This window comes from Electrophorus electricus, chromosome 10 (assembly GCF_013358815.1).
Source record: "Electrophorus electricus isolate fEleEle1 chromosome 10, fEleEle1.pri, whole genome shotgun sequence".
In the NCBI taxonomy this organism is placed as follows: Eukaryota; Metazoa; Chordata; class Actinopteri; order Gymnotiformes; family Gymnotidae; genus Electrophorus; species Electrophorus electricus.
In genome coordinates this window covers 23304000-23323419 of record NC_049544.1, presented here as the reverse complement: position 1 = coordinate 23323419, position 19420 = coordinate 23304000, and the positions used below count along the sequence as shown (strand labels likewise).

At 47.5% G+C, this 19420-nt stretch overlaps 1 protein-coding gene across 5 annotated transcripts in view; it reads right to left on the bottom strand.

The window, feature by feature from the left end:
• Positions 1–744: 744 nt before the first annotated feature.
• The window catches only part of nck1b (NCK adaptor protein 1b), a 30789-nt gene continuing 12113 nt past the window's right edge, over positions 745–19420 (bottom strand). For 3 of the 5 annotated variants that reach the window (XM_035530723.1, XM_027021911.2, XM_035530724.1), the window contains exons 2-5: positions 16014–16065; positions 14493–14736; positions 4473–5185; positions 745–3975 (exon numbers count right to left, since the gene is read on the bottom strand). In XM_035530723.1, coding sequence (XP_035386616.1) covers positions 3775–3975; positions 4473–5185; positions 14493–14718 — 1140 coding nt within the window. In that variant the 5' untranslated portion in view covers positions 14719–14736; positions 16014–16065 and the 3' untranslated portion in view covers positions 745–3774. Of the gene's footprint in view, positions 3976–4472; positions 5186–10459; positions 10579–13423; positions 13807–14492; positions 14737–16013; positions 16066–19420 lie in introns of those variants that run through there. The other 2 variants (XM_035530726.1, XM_035530725.1) reach the window with 2 other exon arrangements.

Below are 19420 nucleotides of genomic sequence, written 5' to 3'. Positions count from 1 at the left end.
AATAGTATTCTGCGGAGATTTTCAAATATGCAGTTAGCTGGATGTTTACATTTTTTTAATAAGATGATTACTCAAGATAAAAAAATGAAGCAGTCACCAGCTGAGACAAACACAGAGATTAACTAGTGACAGACTGCCACCTCGGTGCCTCAGCCTTCAATATCCGTCATGCCTGTTGGGTGTTAATTATAAATATTCTACAACCCCCCACCCCCTCCTTAAGGAAGACAGTGTCCTCTGTAAGGCTGCAGAAAGCATCCAGGTTTTGGTTTATATGAAAAGATCATTAGAACACAAGTGTTTGAAATAGTGTGAGTAACAGTCCTCTGTATGAGTATATACTCCACCAGGTGAAGATCACTGCCCGGTCTACTTTAACATCACAATAGGTGTGGAAAAATCTCTAGATCATGTCTGTGTATACTAAATTATGATAATTTTGTTAATGTTTAATAATTTGAAAATGATGGATTCAAAAACATTCTTAAAATAATGAAACAGGTCTAGAAAGCCTGTGGTGAAGCTGTGCTGAGCTCAGACTTGTTTTTTATATTATAGTAAATCACTCAAAATGTACAGAGGAATGCTGATTGTAGAAGAGCCTGATATATCCTACATTTACATTTAGAAAGCGAGATTGAGTCAGGATAAACGTTTTGCGTCTGGTTTTAGCGACGACGGGGACACCCGTGCTCGTTATTTCTCTCACCCTGTAGTTTCTCCGTGTACGAGACAGAGAGCAGCACTGGTTTACACACTTTATTACTTCCTTTGAACAGTCTAATAAAGTTCTGTTAGATAGGAAAAGGACTCTTAGTTCCACGTAGATAGTGAGCATATGTACAGTCATTTTCACAGCATCGTCTGGCCCAGAGCTCTGTCTCTTTTTTTCCTCTGTTTGACAAAGCAAGTACAGGTTGCCCCTCCCCACAGGCTCATGGTAAGTAATAATTAATCTGTGACATGCTTAAGGTTAGAAAATACATGAAGGCAAGTCATTCCCACGTGAGCCATCAAAATTCACAGGGTTCTTTTGTTAGTGACTCTTTACAGTAATACTGCCGATCCAGGGAACGTTTGGCTTTTCCACCCTGATGGACGCAGTTCCCGGGAGACCCGTTTCTAGACACGCCTTCTTACTCAGACACCTGGGCACACGGTCATCGAGTCGCGAAATACGAGGGCTGTTCTAGGCCTGCACGGACAGGAGGAAACCCCCTAGTCAGCAGGACAGGGCTTCCCACACCTGGTCTTCGTGTATCCCACCGTGAACTCTGGGAGCAGGGTTAGGAAAGCCTGCACAAGTATGGCAACCAAAAATCTTTCCCTAGATGAGCAGTATTACCATGTGGTGTGTGACGACAGCACGGTTGGGTAAAAGGAAATGTCTGGGTCGGTGGTGGCATAACAGGTCACCTTTATACCTGCTGCTGGTTCCCATAACAACAGGGATGGATCAACAGGGAACCTGGCCACATTTAAAGGGAAGAGCAAAACTAAGCACACCAGGAAAGGAGAGAGCGAGAGAGAGACAGACAGTGACTACATCTTAATTTCCTCAATGAATCGGCCACACAATCACCTACAAGGCTGCAGTCACTCTATACGTGACCATTTTAGAGGCCAGGTGAGAGTTCATGTGTCCAGTAGAGACTATTCAAGAATCAAATCTAGTAAATATTACACCATTACATGTCCTTTTTTGCTCCTGTTGCCAAAGACATTTAAGAAAAAAAAACTGGCAAGGTCTCAATAACGTCTGCTAAATGTAAATCACAATACAGCTCAGTCACACAAATGACACCTGCCCGTTAGAGCACGGAACTGATTAATCATCCCCATTATAAATGTAAACCTTGAATTATCTAAATGATGTACTGTACAGTCAGCCTGCTCAAAACAAAAAAGTGCAGACATGAACCTACAGAGTAACAGCCCACCACGCTGAGGGCACACAGCTGCACGGTTAAGGTCGCTTCTCGCTAGACAAAGAAAGAACGAACCAGGGGTGAGCTGTACATAAGCATATCACAGCGGCACATCAACACAAGGCACAGCACGCAGGTCGCGCTGAACGTCTGAAGTGCGCAGGCTGCCGTTACCCCGCCGCACGACGTCGGATTTACGCAAATGCAAAGCAGTACTCAAATAGAGAAGGCAAGGCCGGGCGGGAGAGACGCTGTGCGCCACGCCGAACGTAAAACCTTTGGTTTGGGTAGCATCGACCGCGTGCTGCCTTCTTCCTGCTCCTTTATCGTGTTTTAAGGAGCAGGCCATCTGCTTTGAACACACTCCAGGGACTCCAGGACCGGCCAGGGTGTTGTCCACACGCTTCTCCGTCCACAGCGCCGTGCCTGTTTTTCGCTCTTGAAAGATATTGCAGATTGGATTTCACTGTAAACCTTCACAGTCACCCGTGACTCACTACTCTGCTTAGCTGTGTGTGCGCGTTTTTCCATACACCCCCTTGAAAAACCCCACCACGCTCTCTCGCCCCAGTTTAGCCCCCAGCTGGGGAAGTCATCAGTGAAGGCTAATGTCCAACCCTCAGCATCCTGGTCCCTGTCCAATAGCACCCCCTGCAGGAGGCATCCCACTGCCTCCTGATACCTCCCCCCATGTAAATGTTTTCCGTTTTTAGCCAAAAGAAAAAAGTTTCACCTGTGCCCGTGTGCCCACCTAGCTGAGCTGAGTTCCAGCACAAAACATCTCCTTCCAGTCAGCTTCCACATGATCCCTGACCACATGCAGCTGTCCGTCACACGAGGGCCGAGTAACTCCGGCGGACACCCGGCATCCTCGCTGCTACTCGTGTGACCCACAGACATCCTTCATGCCAGCTTGACCGCAAACCGCAATACTCCCACACGGCCCACGCCACACACAAAGGTGGATTACTGCTGAAGGACTTCTGAGTCCAGCAGAGTATCTGATACCCCACCCAGTCAGGACCTGTGTCCGCATGGCTGGCTGTGCACCAACCAGTACAGGGAAACGAGCACATGCAAATGTCACAAGCAAATGTTACAGTGAGACCATGTGGCTGATCCCAGTTCGGTCTCACTGCTGGACACGAGAAAAGGTTTGAGTTTCTATTAACATCAGTCAGTGTCTGATGGCTCTCGGCACACAGGACTTTAACCCGTCTAGACTGATAAGGAAGCAGTCATCACTGCTGAAAGAATAGACCTTTTGAATACAGAACGGTTCCCTCAGCAACGCGCCTGGCATTCCGTGTCGATGCAGCCTCTTCATCGTGATAAGCTGTTTGCAAATATCAAAACAACCGCTCGGCCTCGGGTCAGATTCATACAGGCGGCCGGGGCTCGGAGTGACGTTCACTACACCCTTGCTAATAAATAAGCTTTGGTCACCCACTGTGATCGAGTTAGAAAAGGTTAGCTCAGCTCCCTGTGACGAGAGACTGCATGAAACTCTGGAAATGTGCGATGCAGTTTCGCCATCTTGAAATTAAAAGGACACGGTTACCAAAAGAAATGAATATATGTGTATCGACAGAAGAAAGCCTAGTTATAACTAATACATATCGACATGAAGTACATCACCTATGCCCTAAACAGAATCATAGCTTTGATACGTGGAAGTGTCCGAACATCTCCGAGCATGAAAATGGGAGTCCATACTTCGTTTCCCCACCCCGACCCTCCCCTTCCCTTTCTCTCCGGTGTCGGAATGCTATTTTTTACCCCCCTCCCCACCCCATCTCTCAGTCCTGGAGCAGTTGTGGCACTACGGGCAGGGCAGTGGTCTGGATCAGGAGGCGGGGAGTGCCTTGACCAGGTAAAGTTTGTCGCCCTGCTCGCCAGTGAAGATGGGCGCCTTTTTGTAGTGCTCCACCAGCTCCTCCATGGAGCTGAACTTGCGCTGTCCGATGCAGTACAGGTCGTCCTTCATCTGAACCTTGAAATGCTTGTTTTTGGTCTGGGCCTTGAGGGATATGGAGAAGTCGTTAGGCTGCAAAGGGAGACAATGGCATGGAGAGGTTATGGCCAACCAGTGGACCCCAGACAACCGCTTCCTTCATCTTTCTCTCATCTTATGTAGTTAATGTTCTCTTTTAAGTGATCTGTAGTTACAGCCTTATACACAGTACATTAGTCCATACAGTGTGGAAGTGGTAGCTCAGTGGTGAAGGTACTTGACTAGTAAACAGAAGCTTGCCAGTTCAAACCCCACCACCAAGTTGCGCCTTTTTGGCCCTTGAGCAAGACCCTTAATCCTCAATTGCTCAAGTTGTGTTCAGTCATGAACGCAAGTCGAGTTGGATAAGAGTGTCCGCTAAATACCATAAATGTAAATGTGCACAATACCAATATTGCAGTATTGGGTGGGGATGGGGGATGTGCATACCCCTGGTCCAGGAGCAGCTTGGGCTAGAACAACAATACTGATACAATACAATACTCTGTTTTCTCTCAACACTCCCCAAAAGCTGTCCAGATGTTACTCACCGAGGACTCGCTATCTCTGATGAGGAAGTCTCCCTCGGTGCCTCTCTGGTTGAGGGCCACTTCCGCCTGGTGCCGGGTCACCTTGCCGTAGTACCACTCCTTCCCAGCAAAGCGCCCACTGGCTGAGGGCTCTATGTAGTCGCAGTCGGGCGTTGGCGGGCCCGCCCCACCCACGGGGCTCTGCGCCTCCTGCAGCACGGCCACGTAGTTCTTGGGCACCAGGCCGACCTGCCCATCCGCTTTGCGGCACTTCCACCACTCGGGGTCGTTGTCCGGCTTCTCTAGCACGTCCATCACCTCGCCCTTGTCGAAGTTCAGCTCCTCGTCGTTGGCCGAGCTGAAGGGGTAGAGGGCCTGCACTGCGTGGAGCACCCGCCCACCGTTCGCGCCCTGCACCACCGCCGCCAGCTTCTCGGGCAGGCCCGCCGCGTCCCCGCCGACGCCGCCATCCTCCGTCACGTAGTTGGAGGGGAACCACCCGGAGCGGCCGCCGAAGCTGCCCCGCCACCAGCCGTCGCTGCACTTCTCCATGACGATAACCCGGGTGCCCTTGACCAGGGACAGCTCGTCCTCCCGCTCAGCCGTGTAGTTGAACTTCACGAGCGCCGGCAAGTTCAGGTCATACAGGCGCTCGCCGTTGTCCGCATAGAAGTCCGCATCCGGGCTCGACGCCGTCTCCCGCATTCCGGTTTTCCGCTTCACCTTCCCGATCCCTGTGGACACACACCAAGATGAACTTGTTAGTCGCAAGCCGCCATTCCGAGCTGAAGCCTGGACGTTAGCGTTCGTGACATCAGAGTGTATTCATGTGTGTGTAAGAACCACTGAGGAACCCAGATGCTGTCCCACACGGCCCCTTAAAGGCCCGGGCAGGAACTGCTCCAACTTAAATGCAATTTACTAGTATTTCAAATCTCACTACTAATCTGTTCATCATTTTCCATCCAGTGGGCAAACTGCAGGCTAGCCATGGGGCTGGTGAGGGAGTTCGCTCTGGTTTTAACGTACATGGATCTTGTGTCTGTGCAGCTTGGTCAAAGACCTGCATTAAGAGCAACACACTCCTTGCCAAACTTAATGCCAAAAGAATTATTTTACATATTAAGGAACACAAATATCATGTAGTACAATCACTGCATTCTACTAGTTTCTAGACGGCTTTAGAAGCCGCAGTAAAGCACTGCACTCTGAAGCCTGGCGCACGCTGCACGTGCAGGTACCGGACTGCGGCAGGAGTGGGGAGACCACAGTCACGGCAACCTTCATACATGACTGATCTGCACACTTCAATACTCCCGAGTGGTGCATCAGCACGCTGTTTAGTACTCCTCAGTGGTATATACTTGCATTCTTTTCGCGTTCTTACATCTTAATGAACCTTCAATGCATATCCCACAATTAGCAAATAAGCATGTGCTTCTGACCAAAAGGACAGGAATCATCCGCAAGCACGGCAGGGGCTGTATTGACAAGGCTAAGATGACTAACTGTGGGTGAAAGCCTCTGTGGTAACTTAGCATGACGTCATGGCCAGTGAGAGCTGGGCTTTAACCCAGTCAGAGTCCTCTGTCCATGTAACGATCCCCACCACGTCAGGAGCCATGTAGCATCTCCCGTTCACCCAGTTCACAGTCCTGCACAGGTACAGTAAAACCAACCAAACGCTTCAGAATCAACACGCTCCCACTGCCAAAACATCACTCCTGTCAACGCGCAACACACCGCACGGTCCAGGAAAATCTGCGTTGGTGTGGACACGCCCGGGTTCAGAAGCGTCTATGTCTGTGTGGACACGCCGGGGTTCAGGAGCAGGGGGTGGACGTCACTCCCTGTGCACTTATGCCATTCTTGTGGGATTCACCTCTGAAAACGAAAGCTATTGTGGTTGGTTACAAGCTTGGGCAGGCAGGATGTGAGTGGAGGAGGGACTTGTTCAAACACACACGCCTGTGCTCCTGGCTGAGTTACATACACACTGGGCCTGATCTAGAGCTAGCCTGTGCTCATTACACAATCAGTACACACGCTGGCTCTGCAGGTGAATGAAGTCTGTGTGAAGGCATTCATATAATATTTTTGCATCAGTTGAGCACACAGACAAGGCAATGACACTCCCACCGCCCAGATAGAGAGAGAAAGATGTGCACAAACACGCACAAACACACACACACACACACACAGCTTCTCCATCATAAGCATAGAATGATATTTAGTGTAAACAGCCACCTCTATGCAGGCCAAAGTGTAAACAACCACCTCTAAAAAGTGTTACTAATTGTTGTTGCTGTCCCACCCTCCAATCAGAGCCAGATGCATCTAATTTTATTACTGCCACATTGTGAATTTCACTAGGAATCTCTCTCACAAAGCATGTCACTGGAATGCTCACCACACCCAGGGTCATGCTTTTGTTTGGAAAGACAGAGTGCACACAGAGAGAGAGAGAGAGAGAGAGAGAGAGAGAGAGAGAGAGAGAGAGAGAGAGAGGCAGAATGGAGGAAGAGCATATGAACATATGCAGGGGAGGTTCTCTGGTGACTCAGCGTTCCATCATCTTACGAGCTCCAGGCCAAGAGGCGTGACTCGCTGGATTACAGGGGCAGCGTCGCACAGGATCCCCACGCTGCCACAACGGCGGGCTTGGCAGGAGCGAGAGTGGCATTACTGTGAAGGAATGTCCACTTGGTGCAAGACTGGAGGGGGAAATTGAACACACTCTTCACCCCCTTCCCATCAGGGCGCAGTCTTACGGAGCACCTACCCTTCCATCTGACGGGAGCCGCTACCTCGTGCGGGATCCCAGTTTCCGACAACTACCACTTTAACATCCTCTGTTCTATTACTTTGTCTTTTATAGTTTACCATAATGCATTAATCAATAATGCATGTTTGTATAAACATTATTCTCCTGTTTGCCTGATTTTTTTTGTTGTTTTTGTCTTTATAACGTAAAGCACTTTCTAAACGTTTTTTTAAAAAGGTGCTATAAAAATGCACTACCTTTATGTCTCAAAGAAACGTTATTATATTGTAATAATTTAATATCAAACACCCATCTCTCCATGGCAACCAGCAACAAAGTCAAAAGCTGGATTTTTATGTGCCTGATATGAGTGCAGCGTTGACTTCATGACATGGGATTGGCTACCTTCCCATATGGATCCTGCCTTAGTCACCGACATGCCTCCAGGTGCTTGAGTAAGGAGCTCCACCTACACCAGACCAGTAACTCACCAGTCCATAACACCACCCCCCTCTACTAAGGACAGAAGCTCTGAGGATGGAGAAGAGAAGAAAACGGAGGTGTTGCGTGGGGTCCACTGGCCATCGGAGCCAGTCCCCTTCACATTCCTGAACAGAGGACAGTCGTGGAAGTCCGTCCCACTGCAGGACTGGGCTTGCGAACGTTCCTCGCCATCTTTCTGTTCAGTCACGACATTCGGAGTCCTGCACCACGCTGCGGGAACTTCCCCTCCATGTCAGGGCCTTTCCTCCTAACGAAACATGGCTGACCGCTTGCCTCCTCTGTCCCCCACAGAGGGGTACCAAAGGGGTCTGCTCCTACACGGCCAGGGCTTTATGTACACACTGTACCAATGGTGGAACTCGGAGGGCTCGGAGAGCCACAGTCGCTGCGGCTGAGCAAAACGTCGATGTGAAATAAGTAACATACAGAATTGTAGAGGGAAGAATGATGCCACCAGCAGGCGCGTGAGCAGAGCTGGCCATGCGGAGCCCTGGAGTTTGGGTGGAGCAGTGGGAGGAAAAACCAACCAAATAATACGCTAACACAGAGTTTCGGAGAAGCAGTGTGAAAAGTGCCCCAGTGCTTGTGGCAGGCTGAGAACATGCAGAAATGCAGCCTTTCAACCACAGTCCTGCGAGACATGAGCAGACTTACAGTGCAACCACCGGAAGCCAGGCAGTGCTGCTCAGTTTGGTTCCCTCAAGTGACCGATGAACTGACAAAACTGTCTGCATTTACTCGCCGAACCCTACCGGCATTCGCTCCCCCTCAGGCCTAGGGAAGGGGTCCTCGGACGGGGTGGGCAGGCTCTCGCCGGCGCGCGGCCCACGTCTCCTACAACATGAGTCTTTCGGGGTCATCAAGGGGCCGAAAGACGAGGCCAGAGAGCAGCATAGCACGTCGGCTCGTGTTCTGCCGGTATCGGATAAGCACGAGGAAAGCTGGAGACTGATCCACGGTCGGCGTTCGTAACCGTAAGAGCAGGGCAAGGTCGTCGCCTCCTTTACCCCGAGCCCACTGGAGGGGCTCTCCACGTCCATGACACTTGCACAGAAGCTGGAGTCGCCTCAGAGCAACAGCCATCTCTGCCTCTTACACAATCGTCTGGCTAACGGGGCTCAGCTGAAGATCTCAAAAAAAGAGGAAGAGAGCCAACAACCGAGAGGGAGGGATAGGGAGGGAGGAAGTGAGAGTGAGGCAGGGGAGCGGGGGAGAGAGAGAGAGAGGAAACTGTAAATATAACACTTGGATACATCTGAAAGAAGGGGGAAACCCCCCTATTTCTCAGTGTCTGTGTGTGTCACTGCTCACAGTAATCCTGGCAGATCTTGTGGCGCCTTCTTTGAGAGAGAGAGAGAGAGGGAGAAAAAGGAAGAAAAAAGAGAGAGAGAGGGAGGTGTGGTGCGGGAAGTGGAGAGAGACGTATGGACAAACGGATAGACTGACTGACGCTCAGACATTTGTGAATCAATAGTCCCAGTTTCCTCACTTCCTCTCTTGCTAGCTCAAAGGAACTGGGGAGAAATCTGACTCAAATTAGACAACTTCCTCTCTGAGCAGAGGCCAGAGGACAGGAAGAGAGAAGAGCGTGTCACTGTCTCTTCAGGTCCACATCAAACTGCTTTGGAGGTTCCAATTCACCAATAAGAATAATGACCTCATACATACAGTTCACCAACACTGTTATCACCAAGCAAGTACATTTCTTAACATTAAACATGATTCCTGTGTAAGGAAAACAAATAATAATAATAATAATACTCATATATACAACAGTTTACTAATAATAATAATATTTTCATACGTTAACATACAAATAATGGTGTTGAAAAACAAATCAGCTAACACAGAAACCATGCAATAACAATGTTGACAGTGAATCCAAGTGAAAGGCCGCGAGCTCTTTAAAAGCGCGCATGAGCGAGACCGCGTGGGCCGACTCGAGCGCGGAAACAACTCGATTATCGCGCTCCGCCGTGAGCTCTCCCGGTGGAGACGCGGGTGCAGCAGCCGTACACAATGCACGCAGTGTTCGGCCTCCACGAGCCCCCCGCCTCACGTGCGGCTGCACCTTCAGCCTGCTGCTACCAAAGATGCACACGGTGCACAGCCGCGGTCCGTAACGTTTGGTCGGTGTGTTTGAACTTTAGTTTCGAGCGCCGTGTCCGGAACAGAGGGAGTAAGCGGAGATGCTCGCGTCGGTGAGGAAGAGTAGGGCTGGGCTCTCTTCACACACGAGCTGATTACGGCGGGTGAGTGAGAGCGAAGCAATTACAGGCTTTCCACGGGAGCTTAGCTCAGCCCTGCCCTGCCAGACACGCAGTCTCTCTGCCTCTAGCGCACGCGCACGCACGCGCACACACACACACACACACACACACGACTCCAAAAAGCTGCGAAGAAACTTTTCCTTCCACCCACAGCTAACAAGGCTGGTCTAACCCGGCTCGAAACGGACTCACTTAGTCCTCACACTTCGGCACAGCTCGCATAAAGCCGCTCTAACTAGAGCGTTAAAAAATAAACCAAAAACACAGCGGAGACGGAGACGGAGACGGGAAAACGCACGCACGCACACTGACATGTTCCCACCCAACTGAGAGTGGCAGAAAAGCCTTACAGAACCTGCTAATCCCTCCCGACAACCTACAACTCCTCTGGTGAAATATTCGCACAAGGACGAGATCTCGTGTGAGAAGCGAATGAAACAAAGCGGAAAGTGTAGAGGGGGGAAACTCACGGAAGAAATGCTTGAAAAGGTTAGCCATGTCCATTCTGGCCTCTCCCGGCGAGCGCCCCTCAGCTGCTGGGAACTTATTCCATGTGAGACGCCCACCACTGAGCTCACAATCAGACTCCCCGCCCATGTGACTGCGCTCAGCCAATCACACGTGGCCTTGCTTTAGCCGGGCTAACAGCTTGTTTTATATACACACACACACACACACACACACACACACACAGAGAGAGTTGTAGTTCTGTAAATGATGAGCTGGCTAAATCTTAGCTCCAAGCCTCGTTAAACCCAACAGTTGTTTTGTCACCGTGACTCACAGTATTGAGTTATATGATTCAGTGTGTTTAGAAGAACCAGCTTTACGGTCACGAAACGCAAAGAACAATAGAGAAAACAAAGAATGAGTAAACTACAGTCACAGACACACACACACACCAGGGATACTACTCTTATTTCTGCATGATATAATTTGAACGTGAGGGCTTTTCTGACCCTGAATCACCACTGAAGATATGAGTGGTATTTGGAAATAAAGCTCCACAACATCTCCACACAGCTGGAGTCCCCACTGGTGGTGATAACAAGGTTTCAAATGAGGTGCTTACAAAAATCACCAGTTGTTTCTGTTTCTTCTTTCACTCTTTCTTCTTTAGTAGTTTGGTATAATTTTGTTTTTTTTTTAAAGAGAGAACAAAAACAGTTACTCAAACACCAAACAAGAAAACTGAATTTTTCAGTTCTGCTGGATATTCGCGTGTTGAGCGATGTGACATTCTGCGATCATTACGAACAGATCAGAAATCCACCACAGATACGGTGAACTTGACGAGAAGACTTTAGTTCAGCTGGTCTAAAGATCCAAAGTGCTTCTTCTAAATAAGTGTACGTGGACGTGCGTGTGCGCGTTTAACCGAGTTAGGACAGAAGGGAAGGAAGAGGAAGAGGGTGAGAGATGGAGAGAGAGAAAGAAACAGAGAGAGTGAAGGAGACAGTAGAGTAATAGCTGTATTTATTTCCAGGTGACATCTTCGGAGGCTCACCGAGCTGTTCTAAGAGTCCCTGTGTGAAAGTCTACATGCTGACATCAGCATGTCACCCACACACACCTGCATATTAACAAGGGCACATACAGGTGAGTGGCCAAGACTCGCTGACCCTGCAGGAGAAGCATGCGCGCACGCACACACGCGTGCATGCAGGTACGCACATACACAGCCCTAGATACACACTCCCGCATGCACACGCTCACGTTCACACTCACACTCACACACACACACACGCCATTAAACAAGTTCTACAGATGTTGCTGTTGGCAGGTTGTTTTGTAACCAACAATAAGAGCTTCACGACGCCTCAAGCCAAGCACACTCACATCCCCCACATGCCACCTTGGTTTTGATTCTACACCTCATACTTCACTGGCCCTTTTCCTGTTATCTCAGCTCACTGCTACTGGCCACCTCTAACCTCACTCACCCAGAGCGGGACTGCCCATACATGCTGTACAGCCAGCTGGTTAGATAGATAGATAAATAGATAGTTAACTTTCTATCGGTTTATTTATTGCAAAAGTGTTTATTTGTTTGAAGCCACACATTTAGGACCTAGAAAGGTGATCTTATGAACAAACTTCATGTAATCTTGACCACACCAGCTACAACCACGCAAAGGGGGACATCGAATTTTTTAGGCTGTTTGTGCAAAACCCTTAATGTGGCTTACTCTGAAAAGCACAAAGCACGCCTTCGCACAAACGCAGGTTCAGCGCTGTGACAAATGAAAGCCGTTTCTGTGAAGCACTCCCATCACCCTGCATTGGAAACCCTGAACCCGGGCGACAGTGGTCAGCCTGTGAGCGCTCCGATCTCATCTCCGCTTGAAAGCAGAGTTGTGATGGCCAGATGTCCAGCACACATTACTGTGTGTGTGTGTGGGGGGGACAGCCGTGAGATGTTCTCTGGGATGAAGACTTCCACTCTCCAGCAGGGGAACGGATGGTCACGTCATCATGTCCACTAGCTTCACGTTACATCTTTTAGTCTCTCTCTCTCGCGCTCCCTCTTAATTGAAGCTGCTATACACTGCATGGGATTTTACTCAGATTTCTGCCTGGTGCAGCCTGGAAACACCTGCACAAACAAAATATTTTGTCCTTGTTTGTGTGCGCGCATGTGAAATTGATTTTGACAAAGCTATTCATGATAATACATTAAGCTAGCTGAGCAAATCTGTTAAATGTATCCAGACAAGCACAACGTAGTTGTTAATGAGGAGTCAAGAAAACCAATTGCGAAATATTCAAGCACTACAGAAACATCATAATAATAACAGCAACAACTTCTGTTGTAAGTGTGTTAATCACTGAACTAAGTAAAAGCTCAGTGAAGTAACAGAACATTTAATTCCTCCATCAGGCGACCCAATCGCTACTAATGAGACAGCCAACTCTCATTACATTCCCCCAGAGACCAAGACAATGGATACAGTCCTCTATTAAACATACTGGAATTACACTAAGCAGAGAGAGAACCAGAATCACGACTGGAGCCGTGAAAGAGAAAGATCCGGAATCACGAACGGAGCCATGCAAGAGAAAGATCCGGAATCACGTAGCCAGTCTAACAGGCCGAGTGTGTGGCTTATTTACTAACATACTTATAAGCAGAGTAGCCTGGCCAATATGCCAAAAAAAACATGTCAGTACTATAGATAATCATAGTACAGCCACTGTGTGCGTGTGTGTGTTCAAATTACTGACCTTAACAAAACTGTGACCATGATTATCGCTCAAAGGAAGGGTGCAATGTTTTGTCTTTAACAAATGAATAAATAAATTAATGAATCAATCCACATATATTTATAGCTTCCTTCTAGAATGCACATAATAGTAGTATACTGCAAAAGCACCAGCTGTTTCTAAAATAAATATATAAATATCCTAAAAAAATGTATCTAAAAGTCACTTACCAATGTGAAGGTCATTGGTGGAAAAGTCGGAATAAGCCATACAGTAAAAACACCAAAACAAAAATCTAGACTGATAAACCAGTGTCCAATTTCCTTAGTGTGCACAAATAAAGGATTTCTCAAAGAGGTCCCACAGCCTTGCGGAACACACTGGAAACACAGTGCTCGCAGTCAGCTCCAGCATCCGACTGACTTCAGATAATAATCAGATTATTCAGTCCTAAATTAATTCTCTTCCAGACCTGCGCACCCATCAAGTCTTCCTTAACCCGCAGTCAATGCGGAAATCTATAATTAGCCTCTGATATATTCGCAAGCCCAGAGTCCTGTTCCTCCTATATACACTCATCATTCCAGCTCAGTTTCCTCTCTCTACATTTTGCAGGTTGCATTTATCAAAGGTTCACACTTTACTGATCCAATGCCCTCTTAAGATGCTCTTAAGGTTTTCTTGCAGCAGTCGAAGTTGACCCCACCCCCCCAGTGCCACTGACCCCAGCGCCCCTGCGTTGCTGGCAATAAACACACTTGGCCAAGTCAACACAAAGCTTGTTTCCAAGCTTTAAATTGGGGATAAGCGACAGATAAGTGACAGCATCCGTTTCAGTTCAGAGCTACTTAACGGCAGCATTCAAACAGCAAACTGATGAGCAGAAACACGTTCAGTACCAAATCCCACCGTGTGTGACCATATCTAAAGCCATCATGCATTGTCCTTACCCACAGTGAGATAATGAACACAAGCTTCAGTGTAGAGGCAATCAACCCTGCAGTCCTGTCAGGAAATGAAGCTTTCTGACACCTATCTATATTAGATGATGACTTCCTGTTTTGCTTTTAAGACACATTGTGGTCAAAACCACACAAGCAGAGGAAATAAGAAGAAAAAAAAACTGACCTACCTACCTACCCACACACACACACACACACACACACACACACCACCCAACAAGCAGTGCACAAAAGCGTCTTCTCTGCAAGAGCAGTAAATCTAACTTCGTGTCTGGGCTGGTTGGAGACACCAGAACGCCGAGAGCATGCCTTTCCGGGCTGAGCGGTAAGTCCTCACCTAGCGTGTCTTTCAGGTTCTTGACAATGGAGGCCTTCCTGGCGCTGTTCTTCCTCTCCACGTAATTGGACGGTACAAATCCGGTCTTGTTGGTGGCGTTGCGCACACGCCACCAGGACTTGGAGTCATCCAGGAGCCAGAGACGCTCATTCTTCTTGATGTCCAGCTCCTGGTCCTGCTGCGCCATGTAGTCAAATTTGGCAATGACAATCACCTCTTCCGCCATCTTGGACTCTTTTCAGCGCTGAGACGGAGAGGATGAGATGAAGAGATGGGTTGAAAATCAGGACCCTTTTCAGGTGTGGAATTACACAACAGTTGGGCATGTAAACATGGAAATGGAGATTTTAAAAATCTTAAATAAAACAAAAACAATGACATCAATAATAAAAACAATGTGTCATCACTTCCTAGCTCCAAGTCAAGGTTTCCACCACATCCACTATCAAAAGGAAAGGTGCATGTAACAACTAATTTTTTTCATTAAAAATAAACATTTAATTAATTAAATGCACATGGAGGATAAAGATGTATTCCTTTGAATGCCCTCCAACAGCTGAGGTGATCTTAGCATTAATTATGCTTTTGGGAAGCTGGGTCCTGTCTGTAGGTAGTGTAAACCCTCTAAAGACATGGTGTTTAAACTGAGACCTCCCATGTTAACTGAGATCGCACACCCCAACTGAGACGTGGACTAGCCGAGACCGTACATCCCAACTGAGACGCGGACTAAATGAGACGGCACATCCCAGCCGAGACGCGGACTAACTGTGACGGCACATCCTAGACCTCATGTTTTGAACAAAACGAGTAGTTGTCTTTCTAAGTATCGAGGTAGTGTTCAGGGAGACAGTATTCATGCACTGGTTCGGAGAGCTCAGGCTGAATAAATCTATACTGTGGACGTGCAGGACAGAGTACCTGACACCAGAAACATCGGGCACTGGATCTAAAATCACAACAGGACTCATGCAAGAACTACTCGTATACGTTCTTCAGCTCTTAAAAATCACACAAACAATTCAAGATAACTTGGCACCTTTACCAGTTTCCTCAAACTCAAAATATTGTGTAACGGACTGGACGTATTTTGACAGACTGAAGATATTTATGGTTTTAAAATATAAACTGAATTACACATCATGTGTCGTGTTTCATTAATCCAAAGGAGCATGTATGGGGTCGTGTGAACCAACATTACCAAAAAGAAAAAAATATATATATTTTTAAAGCCACACGAGGAATTTAAGATAAGAACCTGAAAGGGTTCCTGCAGTACATTAGTCAGGAGCCATTTGTGGCGGTTGGGTGTGAACCACTAGAGTCTCAGGGTGTGGATGTAGGTGTAGGAAGCACGGACAGACCCATGGGGCCCCAGCCAGCACCCCTGATCAGCTGCGTGGATCACCCACGCGAGCCACCTTCATCTGCAGACGTTTCACTGCTTATGCCCTGAGGAAGAGCTGGGAGGAGAGTTCCTCTTCTCTAAAGAGAAGCAGACCACACAGAGTAAACGCTTACCCGTGCTGCATCAAAGCTGCCAGCTCCAAAATTGGTGCACCTCAATGGAGACCTGAAAGAGGATAAATAACACCGAATTAGAAACTGTTCTGGAATATTCAAATGACACCCCCCCCCCCCTCCAAAAGGACCATGAAATAATACAAATCTGTGTTGGAGTTCAAAAATATTCACTGCTTTCATGGTGCCTCTGAACACCCGCAGACAAAAAAAAAAAAAAAAGCAAAAGTGACTCCACATTTATGCCCCCCATTAGCTGGGATAAGTAAGCGCCTACGCCATTGTTTTAGGGGTCCACGGACGCCACCATACAGTTTACAGTCAACCGAGTGATCTGCAAATGATCTCTGTACAGTGAATGAGAGGTTCCACTTCCTCTCCGATAACAGCCAGCAATTGTCCATTGTCCTAAAGCTGAAGTCAGGAAGATGGCAGAGGAAAAGAACAGTCCCGTCCTGGAGCAGGTTGGCTTTGGGACAGAGCGAGGACTAGGGAGATCTGAGGACATTAGCAGTTCAGTCCTGGTATGTCATAACACACACATGCAACACACAACCAAGCCCAGTTAGGAAGGTCTGGGAAAGAGCCTAGGGTCTAGGGAGGTCTAGCGTTTTTAGGTTTTACATCTTCTGAGCATCAGTTTACCCTACTATCACTCACTGGAAACTAATCACCAAGTTCCTTGCCCTGTATGAGAAATATAGATTGTAAACACAATAGCTCTATTAAGACCTCTTAAGACTGTTATCACATGACCTAAGTTGTCTTTACATCCTGATAACGATCACTAAAACAGATGCTGTGAGACAGAAACATGACTGAGTGACTGTCCAGGGCTCTACATTTTTAGTTGTTAAGCTGTACTAACCAATCTGGAAACTTCTCTACAATGAGTCGGTTCTTCCTGTCTGTCAATTACTTTACCCGTGTGTGCAGCACACAGAGGGGAAGGCTCAGCACCCCGTGCATGTGTTTGGACGTAGGGGCTTTGGACAAATGTTGGAAAGAAGGGTGTGGTAGTGGAGGAAATGGTGGCAAGGACTGTAAATTCAATTACAGGAGTTAAAAATAGACCTGTAAGCAGATTAGCACACATCACAAACACCACAGATTGTCTGTATGTAGAACTAAATGATTCCCTTTGCTTGACCACGGGATGGTATGTGATCCCCTGGCTGAGACCTAATGACCCAACATTATACAGCTCAGGACGTCCCTTAGGAATCACCCTACATCTTTATCTGCCCTGCCCTCCATGTGTTATCCTGCCTCAGAAGCTCCAGTGCCAAAACCATGACGACACCACAAAACGTGCGCCAGAGAGAGCTTCTCAAAAGGCCAGCAGCATCGCCACTCAGCATGCGGAGGCCATGAGGTCACCCGGTTCACTGCTGCATGATGGGATACCACTCTCCACATCAGGCTCAAAACAACGCAGAGACGTCACGTGAGGCCATAAACAACTCTGACACGTACCAGATGTGACCAGGAGGGCAGGAACCATCCTGGGGAAAACCAGTGCGGATGAGCGCGGAGCATGGCCTGCATGGCACCTGCCCCGCTCAGCTAGCACCCGCTCACTGTGTGGGGCTGCGGCTATACACCCCCCCCCCCCAAACATTTTTAAAAATCTGTTTTCTTCCACACCCTACACTTATGTAAAACAATCCAATGACATCTTATTCATCCACACTTAAAGAGTTCTCATACTGGCAAAACTGCGCACAATCACGATCACGAACATGCAAGTTTGGTTGGGGTTCTCACAGCAATAACCTTTTTCCATACGATTATGCAGTCACAAATAATCCTGTGGCACACAGTACTACTGGGGTTAATAAACACACATTCTATAAACAAATGGCATGTTTTACTTGAAAAAATAATCAGAGCCTTAGAAACATTACTTATTTTCCATTTATTTCCCTTGAACATAACATACATATTTTATACACACACACACACACACACACACACACACACACACACACAAACAATAATAATAAAAATAATATTTACTCTCTCGTTCAACAATGTCTACACAGAACAGAAGCAAAAACAACTACAGGCTTTAACAACGAATAAGACAAAACATGAACTCTCATGACATTTATGGCGTGAGCACCGAACAGCTGAACGGGAAAACGGAAGTTACGCGCGGCGTTAATAACGTTGCTAATGGCGAGCACGTGCACAGGTGTGTTCTGACATACGCACACGTCACTGAGAGTCAGGTAGCTTCCGCTGTCCACCCGATACACTTGCCCAGTCATTGTCGCACATTTTGACATGCATTTCACCTGCAGTTTGCCCAGTTTTTGTGTCGTTGTTTTTTTAAACGTCACCACACTAACGGGACTCCGCGCGGCACTGATCTGCACGTGCGCGGCCACGTCACGGAGACAGCCAGACCGTGTCGGATCCGGTCTGCTCGCGCCCAACGTGCTGCACAGTCCTGTCAAAAACATATCACACAAAATAGTTCATATAATCTCGTAAAAATAGTCTGTTTAATTAAGTGATCTATTCGTTCATTTTAGTTACACCACTATACAAATCAATATACAATAATTTTTTAAAAATAAGCCTTTTTTTTTTTCTTTGTGTAAAGGCATAAATAAAACTACTTTATATGGGGTTTCTAGTTTATGCATTTATTATTGTTATTGCTATTACTATTATTATTATTTTTTATACAGTCATTTTAAATTGCAGGCTACTGCAAAACCCCATGACAGAAAGAATAAAGGGATAGTCACCGTGATCAGACCGTGTTGAAGTCCCACGTCCACTCGCCTCGTTCCGTTCCATTTTCCGAGGCCGCAGCGCTGGGACCGCAAACTCCAAGAGCGCCATCTGTGTTTTCCCTTTGCCCTGCGGTCCGTTCAAGCTGATAAACGGAGATGATGACTGCACCCGTTTACCGTTATCTCCATCTCTGCAGAAATTGCGGAGCGTTCATTCTCAACCCGCTGGCACTCTCGGAGCGCCAGCAATGTGTGCAGCAGTGTAACGTTCTGAGGAAACTTGTTTCAAGACATTTGTACGAATTTCCAGTCAGATGTGATAAAGAGACGTTCAAGGACATACATGGTCCTCTCTCCCCCCCTCTCTCTCAGACACACACGCATTTATTTATTTATATTTATGTGTAACAGCCACATCTGTTGTGAATCACTAGCTGTCAATAGCAGGATGTGTGCATCTTGTTGAACCTGGTTAAGTTTGGAATGGCTGTTGCTTCCCTCCAGGTAGCTCGTACTGGCAGTCAAATGTTTGCATCGGGACTGCTGCTTTTTTGATGGTTGTATGTTGATTTTGTTTCTTTTGTTTTTTTGTATATTGTATATTGGTGTAACTAACAGCACCATTTCTTTAGCGAAATATTCGGGAACGGCTCGTGTGCA